Source organism: Pocillopora verrucosa, chromosome 6 (assembly GCF_036669915.1).
Source record: "Pocillopora verrucosa isolate sample1 chromosome 6, ASM3666991v2, whole genome shotgun sequence".
Taxonomy (NCBI): Eukaryota; Metazoa; Cnidaria; class Anthozoa; order Scleractinia; family Pocilloporidae; genus Pocillopora; species Pocillopora verrucosa.
In genome coordinates this window covers 23,208,661-23,226,659 of record NC_089317.1, presented here as the reverse complement: position 1 = coordinate 23,226,659, position 17,999 = coordinate 23,208,661, and the positions used below count along the sequence as shown (strand labels likewise).

The following is a 17,999-nucleotide window of genomic DNA, read 5'->3' as shown; positions in this document are numbered from 1 at the left end:
GATTTAATAGCATATTTCACACTACTTTTTCTCGAAACGTTTTAGGGCACTTAGGGCAACGTTTAGAAAATGTGCCGCAATCAGTGAAGTAAACGTCATTATAATTTTAAGTAGATATACTAGACCCTAAAACATTCTCAATCTTCAAATAACAAAATCGTGCTTTTTTGCGACTCTTTTCCACTCCGGCAAATTAAGAAAAGCTTCGTACCTGGAAGGCTTTTCCCCTAACCCCTACGTGTCAATCCTTACCTTTTGGCGCATACTCTTTCAAAGGATACCTTCAATTTAATCATGATAATAAGAACACTAATTACAATAATAAACATTTACCAGCTAAGGAGTTGACTAACCCTACACTTCACCGGGGCTGGCCAGATAGCAACAATATTTTCTTAAGAAAAACAGGAACGACTTAAAAACAATCAAAGTTGTGATTTATATTAGGAAGATTCGTAAACTATTGATGGAAGTCGGATTTACAGAGAAAAATGCGAGACACTTTTGACCAATTGCTTTGCAAGCGAAAAGCTTGGACGCAATTTATCTGGCATCATAAAACTACACTTCGTGAAGCGTACTTGAAATGGCTGTCATCGAAGACTTCGAGATAAAGGTAAGCAAATATGTGTTTTAACTATTCTTCGTCTTTCGCATCTGTAGGCTTTAATATAAAGAAATAAGGGTGTTACATGTGCATAGTATTTAACAACGTCTTCGAAAATTTGATCAGATTTACAGTGCCCTGTTCTTTTAAGCATAAACTTGAAAACTGTCATAAAAGCACGTGGTCGACGCAGTTATCGAATTTGACTCAAAACTTGTTTTCCATCTGATGATCGTCCATTCAGTCCGTATAAGTAAGCATGCATTCCTATGGTTCACATTATATCGTAGCTACAGCGTTTTCTATTCCTTTTGATTTCTAGAAATCACCCGCTGATTTCGATGCTCACCCCATCATCTGAGAATCGCGTGACAAGAAGTGACACCATGTCATGTAAGTTGTATTAATGTGAAAATCAATGCCATTACTGTTGTTACTATCAGGGAACGTTTCTTTGGCACGTTTTTTTTTTTTTTTGCAACGTTAAATCAGTTTCGAATCCCGACTATTGTAGAACTGTTTATATGTTTGTTGGCCTGGTGGACGCTACTGGCGATCACGGCCGTAAATTGAACTTCAAAATGCTGTAAATAGGCTGTCCAAAATCAGATTTTGATAAGATGTGAACAAACGTCGACACGCAAAATCGAACCGGCTCACTGACGGCTGACAAATCAACGCGGCAGTTGTGATCAAAAATTTCCATCGAACGTGCTACATAAGCGTGCATAAGTGTGCATAAAGTGCACTTAAACCGTTCCTAAACCGTGCCTTGCCTGTACCAAAACTGCTCAAAAACCGTGCCGAACTGGCTTTGTCTTAAACCGTGCTAAATTTTGTTCAAGCCTTTGTGCAGAAATCGTGCCTTTCTCTAAACACGAAATTAGTGCAAACGCGCGATGTTACGGTCGTGTAAACCAGCTCCATGCGCCAAGCCTGTTGTCTTATATTCTCATTTAGTATTCTAATTTCTTTATGCATCTTTTAGCATTTCAAAAATGAGTGATCAGGATCTACTTGAGCAAATTAAAATTGGAAAGTCAAATCTGGCCAAAGCTATAATGACAGGAGACAAAGATCTGATTGAAAAGGTGGGTTTCTTAAGTTAACAAATGTGTTTGATAAGGTTTAACCATTGTAACAAACTATGTGATGTCGATGAAGTTTTATCTCTGCTATATTCTAGATGCATGAGGCAGCACGCCCAGGTTTTCCTTTATTTTTTCTGCCAAATAATATGTTATTCCAGTCTCTTTACTGCCTCTTTTTTTCTGTACTGTTTTTGATAGGAGTTGAACCAAGCTGTAAAATGAAAGATAGCTTGCATTCGTGTACTTAACACAAGCCAAACACAAATGACCGCAAAATGCGCGCTTGTGTTATACTTGCTCACTGAAACACGGTGCGTGCCTATAAAAGGCCCCTTAAAGCATTTTGTTGGCTGTAATTTTAAGTGATCCTGTTAAAGTAACGGTGTAGATGCAAAGATTCTAGAGGTTGCACCTTTTTTAAATCTTCAACAACTACAGGGGTAGCGCGGTGCGAGGTGGCAATATTCGAACTCCACTTGATAGATTTAAACTGATTTAATGAAAGATCAAAGTTTACAGGTCTAGATCACAATCGGTAGCGTTTGACATGAAAATAGCGAAGACCAAAGTTGATTTTGGTGGCGATGATAGTAGGTGAAGTAGTAAAGTAGGTTCGAACTGAAATACGATAATTAAAAATATAATCTAACTTAGATAAAGCTAAAGATACGACTAACAAAAATAGAACAACGATAAAAAAAACTAGCGAGCTCATAACGTGAATAAACAGACGTGCTTATTGATACTTAAAAACTAATAGACTAAGATGATAAGCTCGTGTAATAAACACAATATCACGCGAAGATATAAACAACAATCTTGTGCTGAACAGAGTGACTAAACGAACGTAAAGCAGTGACAATTTGGTAAAAGCAACAGACAATTGGTTGACAAGATTGCTTGACAATAATACTAGTAATGATAAAACTCGAGAAATGATCCTTTGCAAACTTATAAAAATGACTAAATGAAAGCTTCTTCTCGTGAAAGAGAAAAGACTAATAATTTGCGACTTAATTAACAACAAAGTAGAAAGACTTGCGTACTTTGGTTGACGACTCGCACCAAAAGATAGCGGTAACGTGGATCCTTCTGATCTTAGCAAAGTAGCGGTGTAGCTTCTACTAACTTCTCTGACTAACTAACGTTGCGCGTCGTCCTTTATCGGCTATGATACGCGAAAAAACTGGGGCGTTGTAAAAGATGTAGCGCCCACAACAAAACCTATTTCCTAGCAGAAAAATTTTAGAACTATGATTTAACTTATCAGGAAATCACGATTCTACTGAAACCTTATTTTAGATCACGTATATGACTTGAATAATGACTAAATATAGTTGAGAGGAAGTTTGTGGGAAATTAATAAAACAAGCAGCGTTTCAAAACTAACAAACGGTCATGAAACATAAAATCTCCACAGATAATTCCTTGTAACTGCGATCCTTATTCAATTAGGTGGAATAAATAACCTTCAATACAATCTCAGTGTACCTTAACAATAATTTTTATACAAGTTAAGTAATAAACATTTCTTATGTTGTGGTAACCTCTAGCTGTTTGATTCTTCCTTTTCTTTCCTCACAAAGCGTCTGCTGTTGTGTGCTTGCCTCCTTGCCTTAAGAAACTCTTTTAATTCATCTAAAAATCGCTATACATAAAACGTAATAAGTTGAAGCCTTCCCCGGAGCATACCTTTTTAACCTCAACCTCAAGTTTTTCTTTTTTCAAATTAATAAAGATAATACGGAATCGGCGTTTATTTGTTTATATATTGTTTTCTTGTTGTTGCTCTTGTTGTTTCTTTTTTTTTTTTTTTGGGGGGGGGGGTTAAATTGTATGTAAAAACCAAGATGGCCACCACATTTAAGCAACACTTTAAAATTCATAATTAATTAATTTATCCACCCTGAGAGCTCTGGACCCAAAAGATTGCAGGATAGTGGACCAGAAGTAGATCAACATTTTGCTTACTACTTCGAATTGCAATAGTCTAAGTCAACTCTTTTCTTGATATGTAAGTATGTTAAAAAGACGAAGTGTATCCTCTCATCTCGTTTATATTGCAAATATGTACATGTAGGGTTGTAATTTATTGATATAGGAATATTAATTCTCTTATTTTAATGGGATGTTATAGCACTGACATTGTTTTCCCTTTTTCTAAATAAAAAATGCAGTCATTGTTGATGATGTTGCTCAGGTTGAAACAAAACAAAACAACCATTTCTTGTATATAGTATTTCTATTGACGTTTCATATTCAAATTGTAACTCAAACAACTTCTGCATCTCGGTTACAGCGGAGATGTGAACTAGAGAATACTCGAAATGCCTGGGCAAGATTTTGTAAAGAACACGACGACAATGAAGTGGAAATAGATGTCGAAGATTATGAAAGTCGGAGTCCTTCAAGAGACAGTGAATACTCTGAGAGCAGAGGTTGGACTCAGAAGAGCAGTGAAGATGACGAAGATGAAGAAGACAGTAAAAAAGATGGCGTAAAAAAGTTCAAAGGTTCGACAGCTAAGAATGTCCAGAAGAAAAGACCACGACGCAGGTGCCCTTTAAAGGGTTGTAAAGCAGACGTCATAGACATCCCTCGACACTTAAGGGAGGTTCATGACTGGAGCAAGGAGATGGCAAGAAAAGCAACATCGAGCTATGGGATGAGAAAAAGTTTTGAGCCGAAACCTGTAAAGAATAACAAGTCAGAATCAAGTGAGGGCAAGAAGATATACACTGACTATCACCGTCATCGAGCCTGCCCAATTCAAGGGTGTAAATCAGTGGTGAAGCGCTTATCTAATCATATACGTCAAGTTCATCGGGACATCCCAGTAGGGTCACCATTTTACAAAAAGATTTTGAGAGAAGCTCGCTCAGTCAAAACCTGGAAACCGTCTGAACAAGTTAAACGTTTTCGTACAGAAGAGGAAACAAAGATAAAAAAATGTTCTCTCGCCGAGTCAGAAGATGAAGTGGAGGTGCAGACGAACAACACGGAACCTTCTGAAGAAGAGCAAGCCATTATGGAATCGGCAGAAGAAGCTTATTCTTCAAACGTAGAAGATGAGATAAATGTAGTATCCTCCTTCCGCAGCTGGTTGCAGTCAGCAGATGGCGGTAGAAAGGATAAGAAATTATCAAAGCAACATGCCTCGCAATTGTTCCGTATATTGCAGATAATTGATCCTTCGCTGCAGTTTGAGTCGTTGTTCAACAAAACCCTTGTTCGCGACACTTTTTTGAAGCAAGCAGAAGCAAAGTATACAGCCGATACCGTCAAAGCCTATCTCCTCAGTTTAAGGCATTTCTGTTCGTACGTGGTTGCCGAGAAACCTGAAAGTGTGGCTGTTGATCTTGCCCTTGTGCAACAAATTCAAGAGAAAGCACGTCTTTGGTCCATGTCGTATAGGAAGGATAGTAAACGGCGGTATCTTGAGAAGATGGACAATGACCTTAGCAATTTAGTGACCCCTGAAATGGTCAACGAATATGAACGCAGTGAGGCAGCACGGAGCGCTGTTAACCTTTTGGAACAACTAAGTGGAGCGCATTCGTTACAAGTTAACCAGTCCATGTACACTCTCGTCAGAGATTTTATTCTCCTTGAAATCACTATTGCCAATGCACACCGTTCTGGTGTGTTGGCAAATATGACACTGGAAGAATATAAGGCGGCAAAGAGAGTGGATGATAGCATGGTCATAAGCGTCAAGGACCACAAAACGGCGGATACTCACGGCCCGGCACGCGTGGTGTTGTCATTATCATTGTTCTCGTATTTAAGATTGTACGTCAGTGAAATGCGAAGCCAGATGGAAGATTCCACAAGTGAAGAGTATGGAAGTAACAAAAGAAGTGTGTTCCTGTCTTGGAATGGTTCTAAATTAGAGTCCGGCCAGATATCCACTGCCATTAACGCAGCGTGGAGGAAGGGAGGAATGGAAGGGCACGTGACATCAACTATTTTTCGCAAGTCAGCAGTCACCAAAGTGCACACACGACATAAAGGAATGAAATCAGATCTGGCCGACCTCATGGCGCATAAAGAAGGGACAGCTGAGAGATTTTACCGACTTAAAAAGAAAGAGGAAGCGTGCGTACAAGCGGCAAGCAGCCTTCCCACCATTATGAGATCGGCTGAACCGAAAAAAGGCGTAGAAGATACCCTACCAACCGCTACGACTTCTCACGATGTCCCTTTAGAAGCCGATGACAGAAACAACAAGGAGCGCATGCTGTGGGACGAGGAACAGGTGGCTACTTTAAAAGATGTATTTTTCACAGAAATTGAAAGTAAATCAATTACCATGGCAGAAGTGAGGGAAAAGATTCAAGAGCATCCCGTCCTCCGTCTTCTTCACCCAAGAAAGGTCTATGACAAGATTCGAAGTGAGTGGCGCTTTAATGACAAAAGCAACTCCCAACCTTCAGATATTGATGACGACAAACCTTCAGCTGAACAGCCCCCAAAAAGTCCTGAACTGCCCAAAGAAAGTGACTCTTTAGCCGACAAGATGTCCCGCTTCTTTTCCAATGAAGAGAGCAGTGTATCGATGGTACCTCCTTCAAATTCAAGCTATGTGTCGAGGAACATCTTTAGTGATGATCACAGGAAGTACCTACTTAAGGTATGTGGTGGCATGGTAAAATCAGGGGTAATATCCCAAACTGCCGTCAAAGATATGCTTGGCAAAGAGGAGGAGGGGAAAGCGATGTTACACGAGTTCAAATTGAAGCAAATAATCAATCGTTTGAAATACGAGAGAAGGTTGAATCAGAAGAAATGAACAATTTGCCAAGCAACGCTTTTTGTCAGCTAAATTGTAAGGCTGGCATGAAAACCGTAGATAGTGACGACGCTGGTAGGTTAGTTTGTATTCTAAAGAGAAAACAATCTATTTTTAATGTAGATTAACTTTCACGCCGTTACATAAAAAACAAGTTACATTAAACTTATTAATTAGCATGAAAACTGCAGAGAGTGACTCTGCTTAAAGGTTAGTTTATATTTCTAAAGGGAAAACAAAGTATGTTTAAAATTGACTTTTTTTCACGCCGTTACACGAGAAACAGGTTACGTTAAAGTTGTGAATTAGCATGAAGACTGCAGAGAGTGACTCTGCTTATAGGTTAGTTTGTATTTGTAAAAAGAAAAAAAAAATACATTCAATATAGATCGACTATCTCGCCGTTACATGAGAAACAGGTTACGTTTAAGATATTATATTACCATGAAAACTGCAGAGAGTGACTCTGCCTATAGATTAGTTTGTTTGTATTTCTAAAGAGAAAACAAACTACGTTAAATGTAGATCAACTATCTCGCCGTTAAATGAGAAACAAGTTACGTTTAAGTTATTAATAAGCATGAAAACTGCAGAGAGTGACTCTGCTTGTAGGTTAGTTTTATCTCTAAAGAGAAAGCAAAGTACGGTCAATGTTACACGAGAAACAGGTTACGTTACAGTTGTGAATTAGCATGAAGACTGCAGAGAGTGACTCTGCTTAAAGGTTAGTTTGTATTTGTAAAAATAAAAAAAAATACGTTAAATATAGATCAACTATCTCGCCGTTATATGAGAAACAGGTTACGTTAAAGTTATTAATTAGCATGAAAACTGCAGAGAGTGACTCTGCCCATAGGTTAAATTTTATTTGTAAAGAGAAAACAAATTACGTTCAATGTGGATTAACTTCTCTGCCGTCACATGAGAAACAGGTTACGTTAAAGTTGTTAATTAGCATGAAAACTGCAGAGAGTGACTCTGCTTATAGGTTAGTTTTATCTCTAAAGAGAAAGCAAAGTACGTTCAATGTAGATTGACTTTTTCGCCGTTACATGAGAAACAGGTTACGTTTGAAGGAACCCTCCACTGTTTTTGCAAGTATCGCTTAAAATGTTCCAAATATGCTGATAAATGGATTCTATATTAAAAAAATGCCTTACCTAACGATAAAATTAACTATTTTTCACGCCGTTACACGAGAAACAGGTTACGTTAAAGTTGTGAATCAGCATGAAGATTGCAGAGAGTGACTCTGCTTGTAGGCTTGTTTGTATTTCTAAATAAACAAAAAACTATGTTTGATTTAGATTTCATTTCTTCAGTTTTATACGAGACACAAAAACTGGAGACAGGGACGAAAGTGCCCTATGGTACGTTACATAAGTGCCCTAAGGTGACGAAAGTGCCCTATGGTATGTTGCATAAGTGCCCTAACGTGACAAAAGTGCCCTTAGGTACGTGACAAAAGTGCCCTAACGTGACATAAGTGCCCGAATTTACGTTGCAAAAGTGCCCTTTAATCTCTCTCTCTCTCTCTCTCTCTCTCTCTCTCTCTCTCTCTCTCTCTCTCTCTCTCTCTCTCTCTCTCTCTCTCTCTCTCTCTCTCTCTCTCTCAATGAAAGTGTGCAACTTCTTTGTCAGTGCATTCGTTAAATTCCTGGTGTCTGATACGTCAAACTCAAAATTTTTAGCCATAAATTTAAGCATTGTTCTTAACTTGAAGAACATTATATTTAAGTGAAGAAATGGTCCTCTTAATCAGGTGAGCAACAACTAAGCAATTTACCACTGAGACAAAGTTGTTCTTTCACCGTTGAAGCCGTTCCATTCCTATTTCTAATCGTGTGAGTTTCCGACTTATTATTTTGGACTTATCTCTGATATTTAGATATCAACGAATGTACAGAAGGATCTCACGATTGCCATCGTGACGCTACTTGTCAGAATACTGCAGGCTCGTATAGGTGTACATGCAATTCAGAATACATTGGTGATGGACTGAATTGCGAGCCTAAAGGTGGGTAGGACTGTTATAAATATGCCAAGAGTCTAGCATCAAGAGCTCACGATCACCGCTTTAATAGGTTTTTATCTTACTACTGTAGTGCCCTTTTGAACATCTTTCAGTGTCGTTTTTGCCTTCATCATGACTTAACATTGTTGTTTTGGAAAAAATCTGGGCGATAACCTCTGAGTATGAATGCAGGCTAGTTAATGACTGCGTTGGCACGAGAGTTTTTAGTCAAGTTTCACATACGATCATCTATCATTCTAAGCTGTTTGTCTGTCATTTTTATACCCAGAATGTAGCAACTACAAGGCTTTAAATTCTCATCAAAGGAAGAAATCTTATAAGTCACGTTCACCATATAGATGCGACAATAAACTGAATACGATGTGGTACCGTTTTACTGGAGCCGCAGGTACAAGAATGCCCACTTCATGTGTCACTTTCAAAAGATGTGGCGGAAAGAGACCAGGTTGGTTGAGTGGTGGTCATCCAAACAAAATTGATGGCAGAGTGTCCAGGACGGTTTATTTCCGCTCGTCCAATCACTGTAAAGTTAGATCGAAGACTATTCAAGTTAGAAACTGCGGTTCTTATTATGTCTACTACTTAAGCGCTGTAGACTCTGGTTCAAACTGCCATCGTTTCTGTGGCACTGGATAAATGACTTTTGCATTCTAGGTAACTTGCGGAACCAAGGCATCCTGGATAATTGGACCAGGCTGTCTTAGGCTATCTATAATTTGGGACTTCTCTCATGAGCTTGAGGCTGGATACTTGTACTCGTGTCTATAACTTAGCTACGGTTTGCCATTGTATTTAATCAAAAATATTTTACAACACTCAAGCCAAAATCGTGCGAACACTTTTGCCTGAGGTTCTAAATATAGTGATAGCTTTTACAGCTAACGGTTAGAATTTCGGCCATTATACGGCTAGCAGCTGCTATCATTCCATCATGTTTTCACCGGGAATGGATCCACAGATGTGCATAATTGACTAAAATCAAACGGGTCATTGACATTTTTGAATGAACATGAACTTCTAAAAGGACAAAAGTCCCGGTTTGCGCGCCCAAAGAAAAATCTATAGCAGTGTCCATCTTTAAACTTCACTTCTTAGTAAAACTCGAAAAATATAATTTTTGTTCGTTAGAACTAGTTAGGTTAACTTTTCTTATTTGTCAATGAAAGTTGTGTGGTTTGCTTTTGGTCTGTGTTAAAGTTTCTCGTTTTTTCTGATTTATTGGTTTATCTGTGTTTTCATTTATTTACTCATTTATTACTTTCACTGCGTCAAGCATTATTACCCTTAGTACTGTTCGTAAAGTTAGTTTTGTACGAATAATGTGATGCTTTTGAATTGTCTAGGTGACCTGTGGGTAATGTTTTTCTCATTGTGTACTAGTGAATATTTCATCAATATGTAGTATGTAAATATATCATCAGTATGTGCTGAAAGTGAAGTATAGAACGCTCTTCAGTTGAGTGTCGTAAGACCAAAACCAAAGGTATAACAACAGCCAATCAGAATAAGGGAAATATCACAAGGAGTCAATCAGAACTCGAAGTAAAAACGAACAAACTACTTGAAGCGTGGGAAAACGTGGGTGGCCAAGGCGCGACTGCTTTGAGGTTTGAATTTGATTTTTTGAGAGAGTGATGCGAGTTTTCAAGACCAATCACAGAGTGAAGTAAAGCAAATCTAAAGCAATCCCAGATTCCTTTCGATACATAGTGTAAAATGACTCTGTATTTAAAAAGGTACCAACGACAATGACAATACCATCATTGTAAGCAAGAATAGTTATCAGTCAGCATTGTTAGTGTCGTGAGTAATGTATTGCGACTAATGGTAGAATACTAATAAATATTGTAGCAAATGCAAGTGCTGTTAGTAATGTAAATAAGTGAGTAAGTTTAAGTAACTCAAAAAAAATACACACTCTGTCAATCTCTCCATCTCGTGCTTATTAGGTTGTGTTTGTTTTTCCCCTCGCGAACATTTCAAGGTCCACAGCAACGCTTCTTTAGATCACTGAGGCCTGAAGTCCAAATTGTCGGCCTAATTTGAGAAATGATGAGCAACGCTTAAGCACTATTGTCATTCAATGAGATGTAAATAAGAGGCCCTGTGTTCCCTAGTTTTTGCCTTAAATTCTTCTTTCCAGATTTTTGTTAGTTTATGCCTGTTTTTCCACAATGCCCAGAAATTTATTGACATTTCTGAAATAAAATATGAACTAAATTTTCCTTGCATTCTAAATGTATGGCCAATTCAGTAATTGTTTAAGCAGCTTTAAAGCGTTATCCCCACACATGCTTTTCAAACAAAAAACCGTTCTATTGAGATATTTTAACCACCGCCACTTATCGGCGAAGGAAAGCAAACCTTGCTTGTCTCCTCCAGAAATGGTTTTAAATATCACTTTTTATACATCACGGTACTTCTAAATTATTAATGTTTGGATGAGCTTTTGATTAATTTCAATACTCCGACCTCGTGTCGCCTTTGATAACTAATTTCTTTGTTCGCTTGTTATCAACAAATATCTGAAAGAAAAAAAATTATTGACAATTCATCCGAGAGTCTAACTCACCCACCCACTCTCCCACACTCCCGTTCGCCGTCTCTCACAGTTTTTATCTTCATCATATTAAGGAAAAAAGCTGAAGATTAACTAGGAATGATGTTTTACAATAAAATAAATTTCAAATTGCAACTTTTAGTTTCAAATTTTTGATAATACTTGAGTATTTCTGCAGCTTTCAACGGCCCTCGTTTAATATTAATGGTACCAATTAATACATTGTATTTGTCATGACCATTGTCTCAAATCCTACCGTCCTAAGATGACAACAGCCGGGCTGGTGAGGTGAATGGAATATTGGTGAATACCGAAATTATCGCATAACCTTCAAGGCTGGAAGCTGTTTGGTGATACCTCACATGGGTTAGGTAAGCGCACATTGTTTTGCATTTTTGTTGGATGTCACCTCAATTTTTGACTGCAATTGGGTAAGTGCAGCTGTAGAAAGATATTTAGACGAATCAGCCAAAAAGAAAGAAAATATGGAAGCTGCTAAAAAGTTGTACCAAAGGCGGGAAAACAGCATTACAGCTCGGCAATTTCTTGCCGATAACCGAGAGGCTGACTTCTAACATGAAAATAAAATTTAATTAACTGGATGAATAAACTAAGAGCAGTCCTCCTTGTACACATAACTCACCACTCGAGTTGCTTGAAAATCTGTAGAGTTTCAGAATATTTTCCCACTTGCGCTAAAATTCATGTTTGGAAAAGGGGACTTCTTTGAATCTATCAGACATTTTGCCTTCACAGAAGAAAGGGAAATTTTTTTTTTTACTTCAAACTGACAAAAAATTATTTTTGTGATAATAATGAGGATTCTGATCTTTTTCCAGCTACCGACAAAACTGAAGATTCACTAATTATCGTAGAAACTTGGGCTGTTAAGTCTCTTTGTGATGAAAACAGCTCTAAAGATTTGTAACACCTGACAAGCTTTTGATATGAACATCCGCAAGAAAATTTTAATCTGTCCCAATACTAAGCTTCAAAAGGTCATCGTGAATTCTAGTATGGAAATAAAATTTAATCTTATGACTTATCACGTTACCAGCAACTCCAGAAGGCCAACAGGAGAACAAGCGCATCAGATCTTTCAATTCAATTCGCATTAATTGCAGGTCAAATTTCACCATTCTACAGCAACAATGAAACCATTTATCGCCTTAGCATCTACCTTTTTCAGAGTAGGTAGTCCATCAATTGTTGGCGTTTCGTCATCATGAATGAAAAAAAAAAATAACGAGGGAATAGAAATCCTTCCTCGTGATCACTAGATTAGTTAACATTCAGAATTTTCCGGTACAAAAAATATCTAATTTCATTTTTGTCCCGACTAGAAATCGTATCGACAACCTATGGCTCGGCTTCATCTCACTTTCTACATCAATGCATTTTTTCTGGTGTCTCATGTTCTCCACTACATCGCCTGCCAACAGTGTGAGACCGACCATTACTCTATTTATCAAAGGATGCTTCAAGGTTACACCTTTAAGGCGTTGAAGATGCAATCAGGTTCCCTGGAATGTAGACAAGCGTGCCTCGCTGATATCAGATGTCAAAGCTATAACGTCGTGTTCAAAGGGATATGTGAGTTAAATAACAGAACTAAGGAGGCCAGGCCAGAGAATTTTGTTAAAGACCTGGGCAGGTACTACAAACAGAGAGATTTTAAAAGAGGTAAGAAACAAAACGAATTGAAGCATTTCTTTCAAGCTGATGTCAAAGTTGATGTCCCATTCATTAAAGTCTGGATATTATTTCGATTGTAAATAGAATTAAAGAAATGATAAGTTATGAGCTCGGTAAAGAAATGGAGAAAGATGCTTGTCACGAGCGTGAGACGAAGAAAAAATTCTGACGTAATAGACCTCGCCCTCTGTCGGCTAAGTGGTAGAGCATCGGAGCGCGGAATTCGAAGGTCTTAGGATCGATTCCTGATGGGGACTCAGAATTTTTTGCATGTCCCACGCTCGTGACAAGACGAAAAACATCTTTCTCCATTTTGATTGTTCCAGTTGTCACAAGTAGTTAGTAATAATCGTGTCTTTTTTGGTTATTCAGGGTCTTTGCCGTGTAAAAAAGTTAAAAAATGTAAAATTTTCGGTAAAACTAGTTACCTGGTCAAACAATAAGAGACGATAAATCTCTCCCACAGGTGACTCCGTTTTCAGACAACAAAATCTGTCGCTGTGACAAAAAACTGAAAAGTATCGGTTCTCTTGGGGAAGATTAGGAAGGACGTATTGTTACCTCGGATGAGTTGCGACCGAAAAACTAGGATGCGTTTTCTGTTAAAACTCATGGGCATAGAGAACGACGATCTGGCTTCCAAGGCCCTCGTTGCTAATTTCCAGCGGTACAGTTGCTCGAGGCTTAGGTCAAATTCAACATTTAATTTTGACAAATAATTTGCAAGCAAAACAAACGATATAAGGAAAACACTAACCGAGACACGAGTGAATATGATTCGAACCAAAACCTCGTGATGGCTGATGACCAAAAAGGATCATGAAGCTTGCCTTAACAACACCGAAAGACCTTTTCATTTGTAAATTACCCGCAAGAAAACAAATCGAAAACAACTCGTTTATTTAACCAGTCTATCTCGATTTGCCCCAGCTCCTCTCGGATCCATTCGTGAGCTGCCAGCTATATCATGCAAAGAAATCAAGGCGAGCGAGGGAGGACAAGCGGTCAGTGGCTATTATTGGTTGGATTTAATCAGATCTGGAGACTCTTTTTTAACTTACTGTGACATGGTTAAAGAAGGTGAGAAAGAAATTATACCAACTGGATTCTCGCTCACATTTTTTTTCATCAACATTATACTCTGTTGTTTTCGCTTACGGTAATTAACACTTTGCGCAGGAGCCCTGCTTTGTGATATTTTCCTCCCAATTTTCTTATTTTAGAATTTTTTTGTACAAATTTCATCGCTGACATATCTTATTCACGTTTTAATTTTTGCAAGGTCAACTTCGGTTATGTTTCAAGTTCTCCCGTTTTTTCGTCCATATCGAGTTCAATTGCTGAAGCTTTTGTAAAAGCCTTTACTTTTTCTATTATTTTTCCTTTTGTATTACATCGTTGCTGTTATCTTTCAATTTGAGTCGCTCGGTAACTCGTTATTAAAAGTTTTTTTTTTGTTTTTTTTTTTTTTAAGGAAGGCCAAAATCAAAGCTATATCGTTTGAAACAGTACATTTAATAATAATAATATATACAGTATTTATAGAGCGCTAATTCCCAATGGTCCAAAAGCGCTTTACATGATAAAAATAACAAAATCCTAAACCTACAAAACTACATTGTCATTCTATAAAAATTCCCAATGGTCCAAAAGCGTTTTACATAATAAAAAAAAGAACAAAATCCTAAACCTACAAAACTACAAAACTACAAAACTACATTGTCATCCTATAAAAACATCATCATTCTATACAACATCATAACCAATTTTAAAAAGCCACGTCTTGAGCTTAGATTTAACATTTATCGAGTTGAAACAAATTACAGCTTTTCGCTTTAAAACTTCATTTTCCTATTTATACCCGACAAGCATTAACAGAAACAAGACTGAAGCTCTGTGGGATTCTTATCATGCGCTATATCTTTTGAAAAAGTTGCAGACCAATGCTTCAAACATCTGTGTCAGAACAACGCAACCTGTATAGAAGGTCACGTGAATTACACGTGTGCATGTGATTCATCGGGATGGAGTGGAACCTACTGTGAAAAAGGTAGAATCTGATGGCGTATTGCTAAATCTTGACACTGTTATCAATTACATACACCACTGTTTTTTCTTCCCTTCGTTGTCTTAATAGACGTCGACGAATGCGTAGACAACCCCACTGTCTGCCATATTAACGCCGTTTGCCTAAATACTGAAGGATCCTACATCTGCAGTTGTAAACCAGGATTTCAAGGAGACGGGAAAAACAATTGCAAAGGTGAGAGAACCTTCGTATATATGAGATCTGTAAAATGAAAATGTATTTTTTTTCTTTGACATAGAGTCTTCAGTGAAAAAGAATCTTATTTATCCAAATTGGCAGCTCGTGGGATACTTTTAATCGTATTAATTGTATTAATCGTACCGTTAATCGTAAATAAACTTAATCGTTAAAATTTTCCTGTCAAACATTGAGGACAAAATTTTAATCGTTAGCCGTAAAATTAAAGTCATCATCAGGTGTATAGATGTGTACCGGAAAGTTAACGTTGTTATGGAAGTCCAACCAAATACTTATGGATAACTTTTTTAGATTAGCAATACTTCTAGTCGCCTCTTCCTGCAGCAACCGCAAGGAGCTCCAGCTGAATGGTCCTCTAGGCTTGTGTGCAGGCTTTACCTTGTCTAGGTCTAGCAGCACTGATTTAAAATGACTTTTCTGCTTCTTGGTTTATTTTTGTTTTGTTGTAAGAAATCTATCTGTAATCATAAGAGTTGTTACTACGTGAGTTGCAGTAATATTTGGGAATTTATCCCTGTTATTCAAGAAATAAACGAGTGCGCAGACGGATCTCACAATTGCCATAGAGACGCCACTTGCCAGAATACTGTAGGCGGTTATAAGTGCACCTGTAGGTCAGAATACATTGGCAATGGACTGACCTGCAAGCCTAGAGGTGGGTATCGATAGCTGCAACAATAACAACAACAACAGCAACAAATATGTTTATTTTTACTCTTTCCTGTCCTGCCTACGCTTAATTACAAAACCGATGAAATTGAAATCAGAGTGTTGGCTGCCAGGAATAACCATAAGGGCTAGCGAAAGAGTAGTATCGAGAGAATGCCGAATATCTCTCACCAACAGCTCACAACAAGCTCGTGTAACTTTATATAGTGGAACCTCGATTCAACGAAGTGCCTGGGAAACTGATTCGTTATATCGAGGCTTCGTTATATCGAGGTTCTTTCCAATACATTTTACTGCAACTTTAGCAGGGCTAAAGAGTATCGTTCGTTATTCCGAGGACTTCGTTATATAGAGGTTTGTGAAAGCGAGGTTCCACTGTATATTACTATTTATATATTGTTATGAATTTGTCTCCCTCCCAACATAACTCGGTTGGTGGCATTCGATTCGATGGTTTCTTAGGTTTGAATCTAGTCGAAGCTTGTTTTTTATTAGAATTCTTTTTAGCTATTGTCAAAATTGCAGGCCATTTGTGAGGATCATTTCTTTGCTCGAGTTTCATATGCAGGTCAATTGAAATTTTCTTATACATCATTCGAGCTCTTGTCCAGCGATGCTTGTTTAAGAAATCTTCGCTTGCGCTGGAGAAATTGTGGAAAATGCAAATTTTAAAATATTCGATTATCTTGTTCCAAATTGTTTGCCTGTTTTTTTTTTCTTGTTCAGAATGTATAAACTACGCAGTTATTTTTGGTAGTAAAAGGAAAAGAACTTATAAATCAAAACAGCCATATTTGGACGACGGTGACCTGAATGGCTGGTACCGTTTCCAAGGGCAGGCAGGTACAAAAATGGCCACTTCATGTGTGCCTTTCAAAAGGTGCGGTGGACTGAGACCCGGCTGGCTCAAAGGTGGTCATCCCAGCAAAGAAGATGGAAGGGTGAACAGGAGGGTTTATTTCCGCTCGTTTAATAATTGTGAAGAAGTATTCAACGTCGTTAAAGTTAGAAACTGTGGTCCTTTCTTTGTCTACTTCATACGCGGGACAGCACCAGGAACGTCAAATCCCGAACGTTACTGTGGTTCCGATTAAAATCAAATAGTTATTTTGGGTAACCTGTGCCACGAACGCACGCTGACCATTATCGGATGGTGGGGAGGGAGGGAGAGGGGACCTATTTTTAGTATTAATCGCCTCCAAGACAAGATGCCACGACTCATTTTCTCGGTGCCACCAAAGGCGAGAAATTAAAAAGTTTTTATTTTGTGGACTTCATTTCGGGTAAAAATTGTGTCATCGGGAGTAAGAGACCGGTCATTAAGATTTTTTTGGTTGTGTCATCATAAAATTTACATGATCTCCCCTAAGTCTCTGTAATGTACTTATGATCCTCTTCATTGGCAGTTAATAGACAGTCCATGTCCAATAGTCCATGTCCAATAGTCCCCCCTTTAGAAGCTGTCGGCGACGAATGACCACCCCCCATCCCCCTCCCATCCCCCTTGAAAACCATGTCATTCCACTCAAAAAAAATTATCCACCGCCCTACCCCTTAGGCGACAAATAATGACCGCAGGAACTGGTTGTTTTCTGCCACTCACGATTATGAGCGTAATTTTCTTTTTAAAAAGAAATACAGCCCAAGTACGGAACCGATCAGAACGATGGAATTTACCTCAGGATTACCTTGCCATATAACTATGATATATATATATGTATAGTATCGCGATATAGGAAGGCAAACATCTATCAATTTTTTTTCCGAAGTGAATCATTTCCTTAGCATATACCTCACATGTTGAATAACAAGTGAACAAAAAATCACTTCATTTTTGGTAATAGAGTATCGCCATATGGTCCGAAATTAAAATAGCGAAAATATCCATCAGAAGCGGAATTTCAGTTGCAATGTCAGGAAAGAAAGTCCACGAAAAAACCAAACAAATGTTAATAACAATGGTCAATCAAGACAAATCATATTTAATTGTATTGTAACTCATAAAGCTGTAGGGAAGTTTGCTTAAACCCTTTACATCCTATCATCAGTATGCATATTCTCCATACTGTTCTCTATACATTTCCATGGTGCTGACAAGGAGAATTTGTTTAACAATCAAGAATCTCTTTAGTTGGTGATCATTTCCTTTATTCCCGTGACCCTCATGTTTGATTCAGGGTGATATTGTAAGGAGAAATTAGATGCTAGTCACTCTTCGGCTAGGGTCAAAGGGTTTAAAATGAATAGCAGTAATGAGTGAAGG

The 17,999-nt window shown here is 38.0% G+C and overlaps 3 protein-coding genes across 3 annotated transcripts in view; all 3 read left to right on the top strand.

Moving 5' to 3' along the window:
• Positions 1-9,161, top strand: part of LOC131770595 (uromodulin-like) — a 26,363-nt gene extending 17,202 nt beyond the window's left edge. The window contains exons 5-6 of the mRNA XM_059086319.2: positions 8,379-8,507; positions 8,794-9,161. Of these exons, the coding sequence (XP_058942302.2) occupies positions 8,379-8,507; positions 8,794-9,161 (497 nt within the window). The remainder of the gene's footprint in view (positions 1-8,378; positions 8,508-8,793) is intronic.
• Positions 5,573-6,566, top strand: LOC136281711 (uncharacterized). Its single transcript, XM_066168515.1, has one exon. It carries the CDS (start codon positions 5,642-5,644, stop codon positions 6,488-6,490), a length of 849 nt encoding a protein of 282 aa, XP_066024612.1. The 5' UTR covers positions 5,573-5,641; the 3' UTR covers positions 6,491-6,566.
• A 3,285-nt stretch (positions 9,162-12,446) lies between the features above and the next one.
• Positions 12,447-16,830, top strand: LOC136281959 (uromodulin-like). The gene is made up of 4 exons (XM_066168997.1): positions 12,447-12,768; positions 13,711-13,860; positions 15,594-15,722; positions 16,463-16,830. Exons 1-4 carry the CDS (start codon positions 12,447-12,449, stop codon positions 16,828-16,830), a joined length of 969 nt encoding a protein of 322 aa, XP_066025094.1.
• Positions 16,831-17,999: the final 1,169 nt, after the last annotated feature.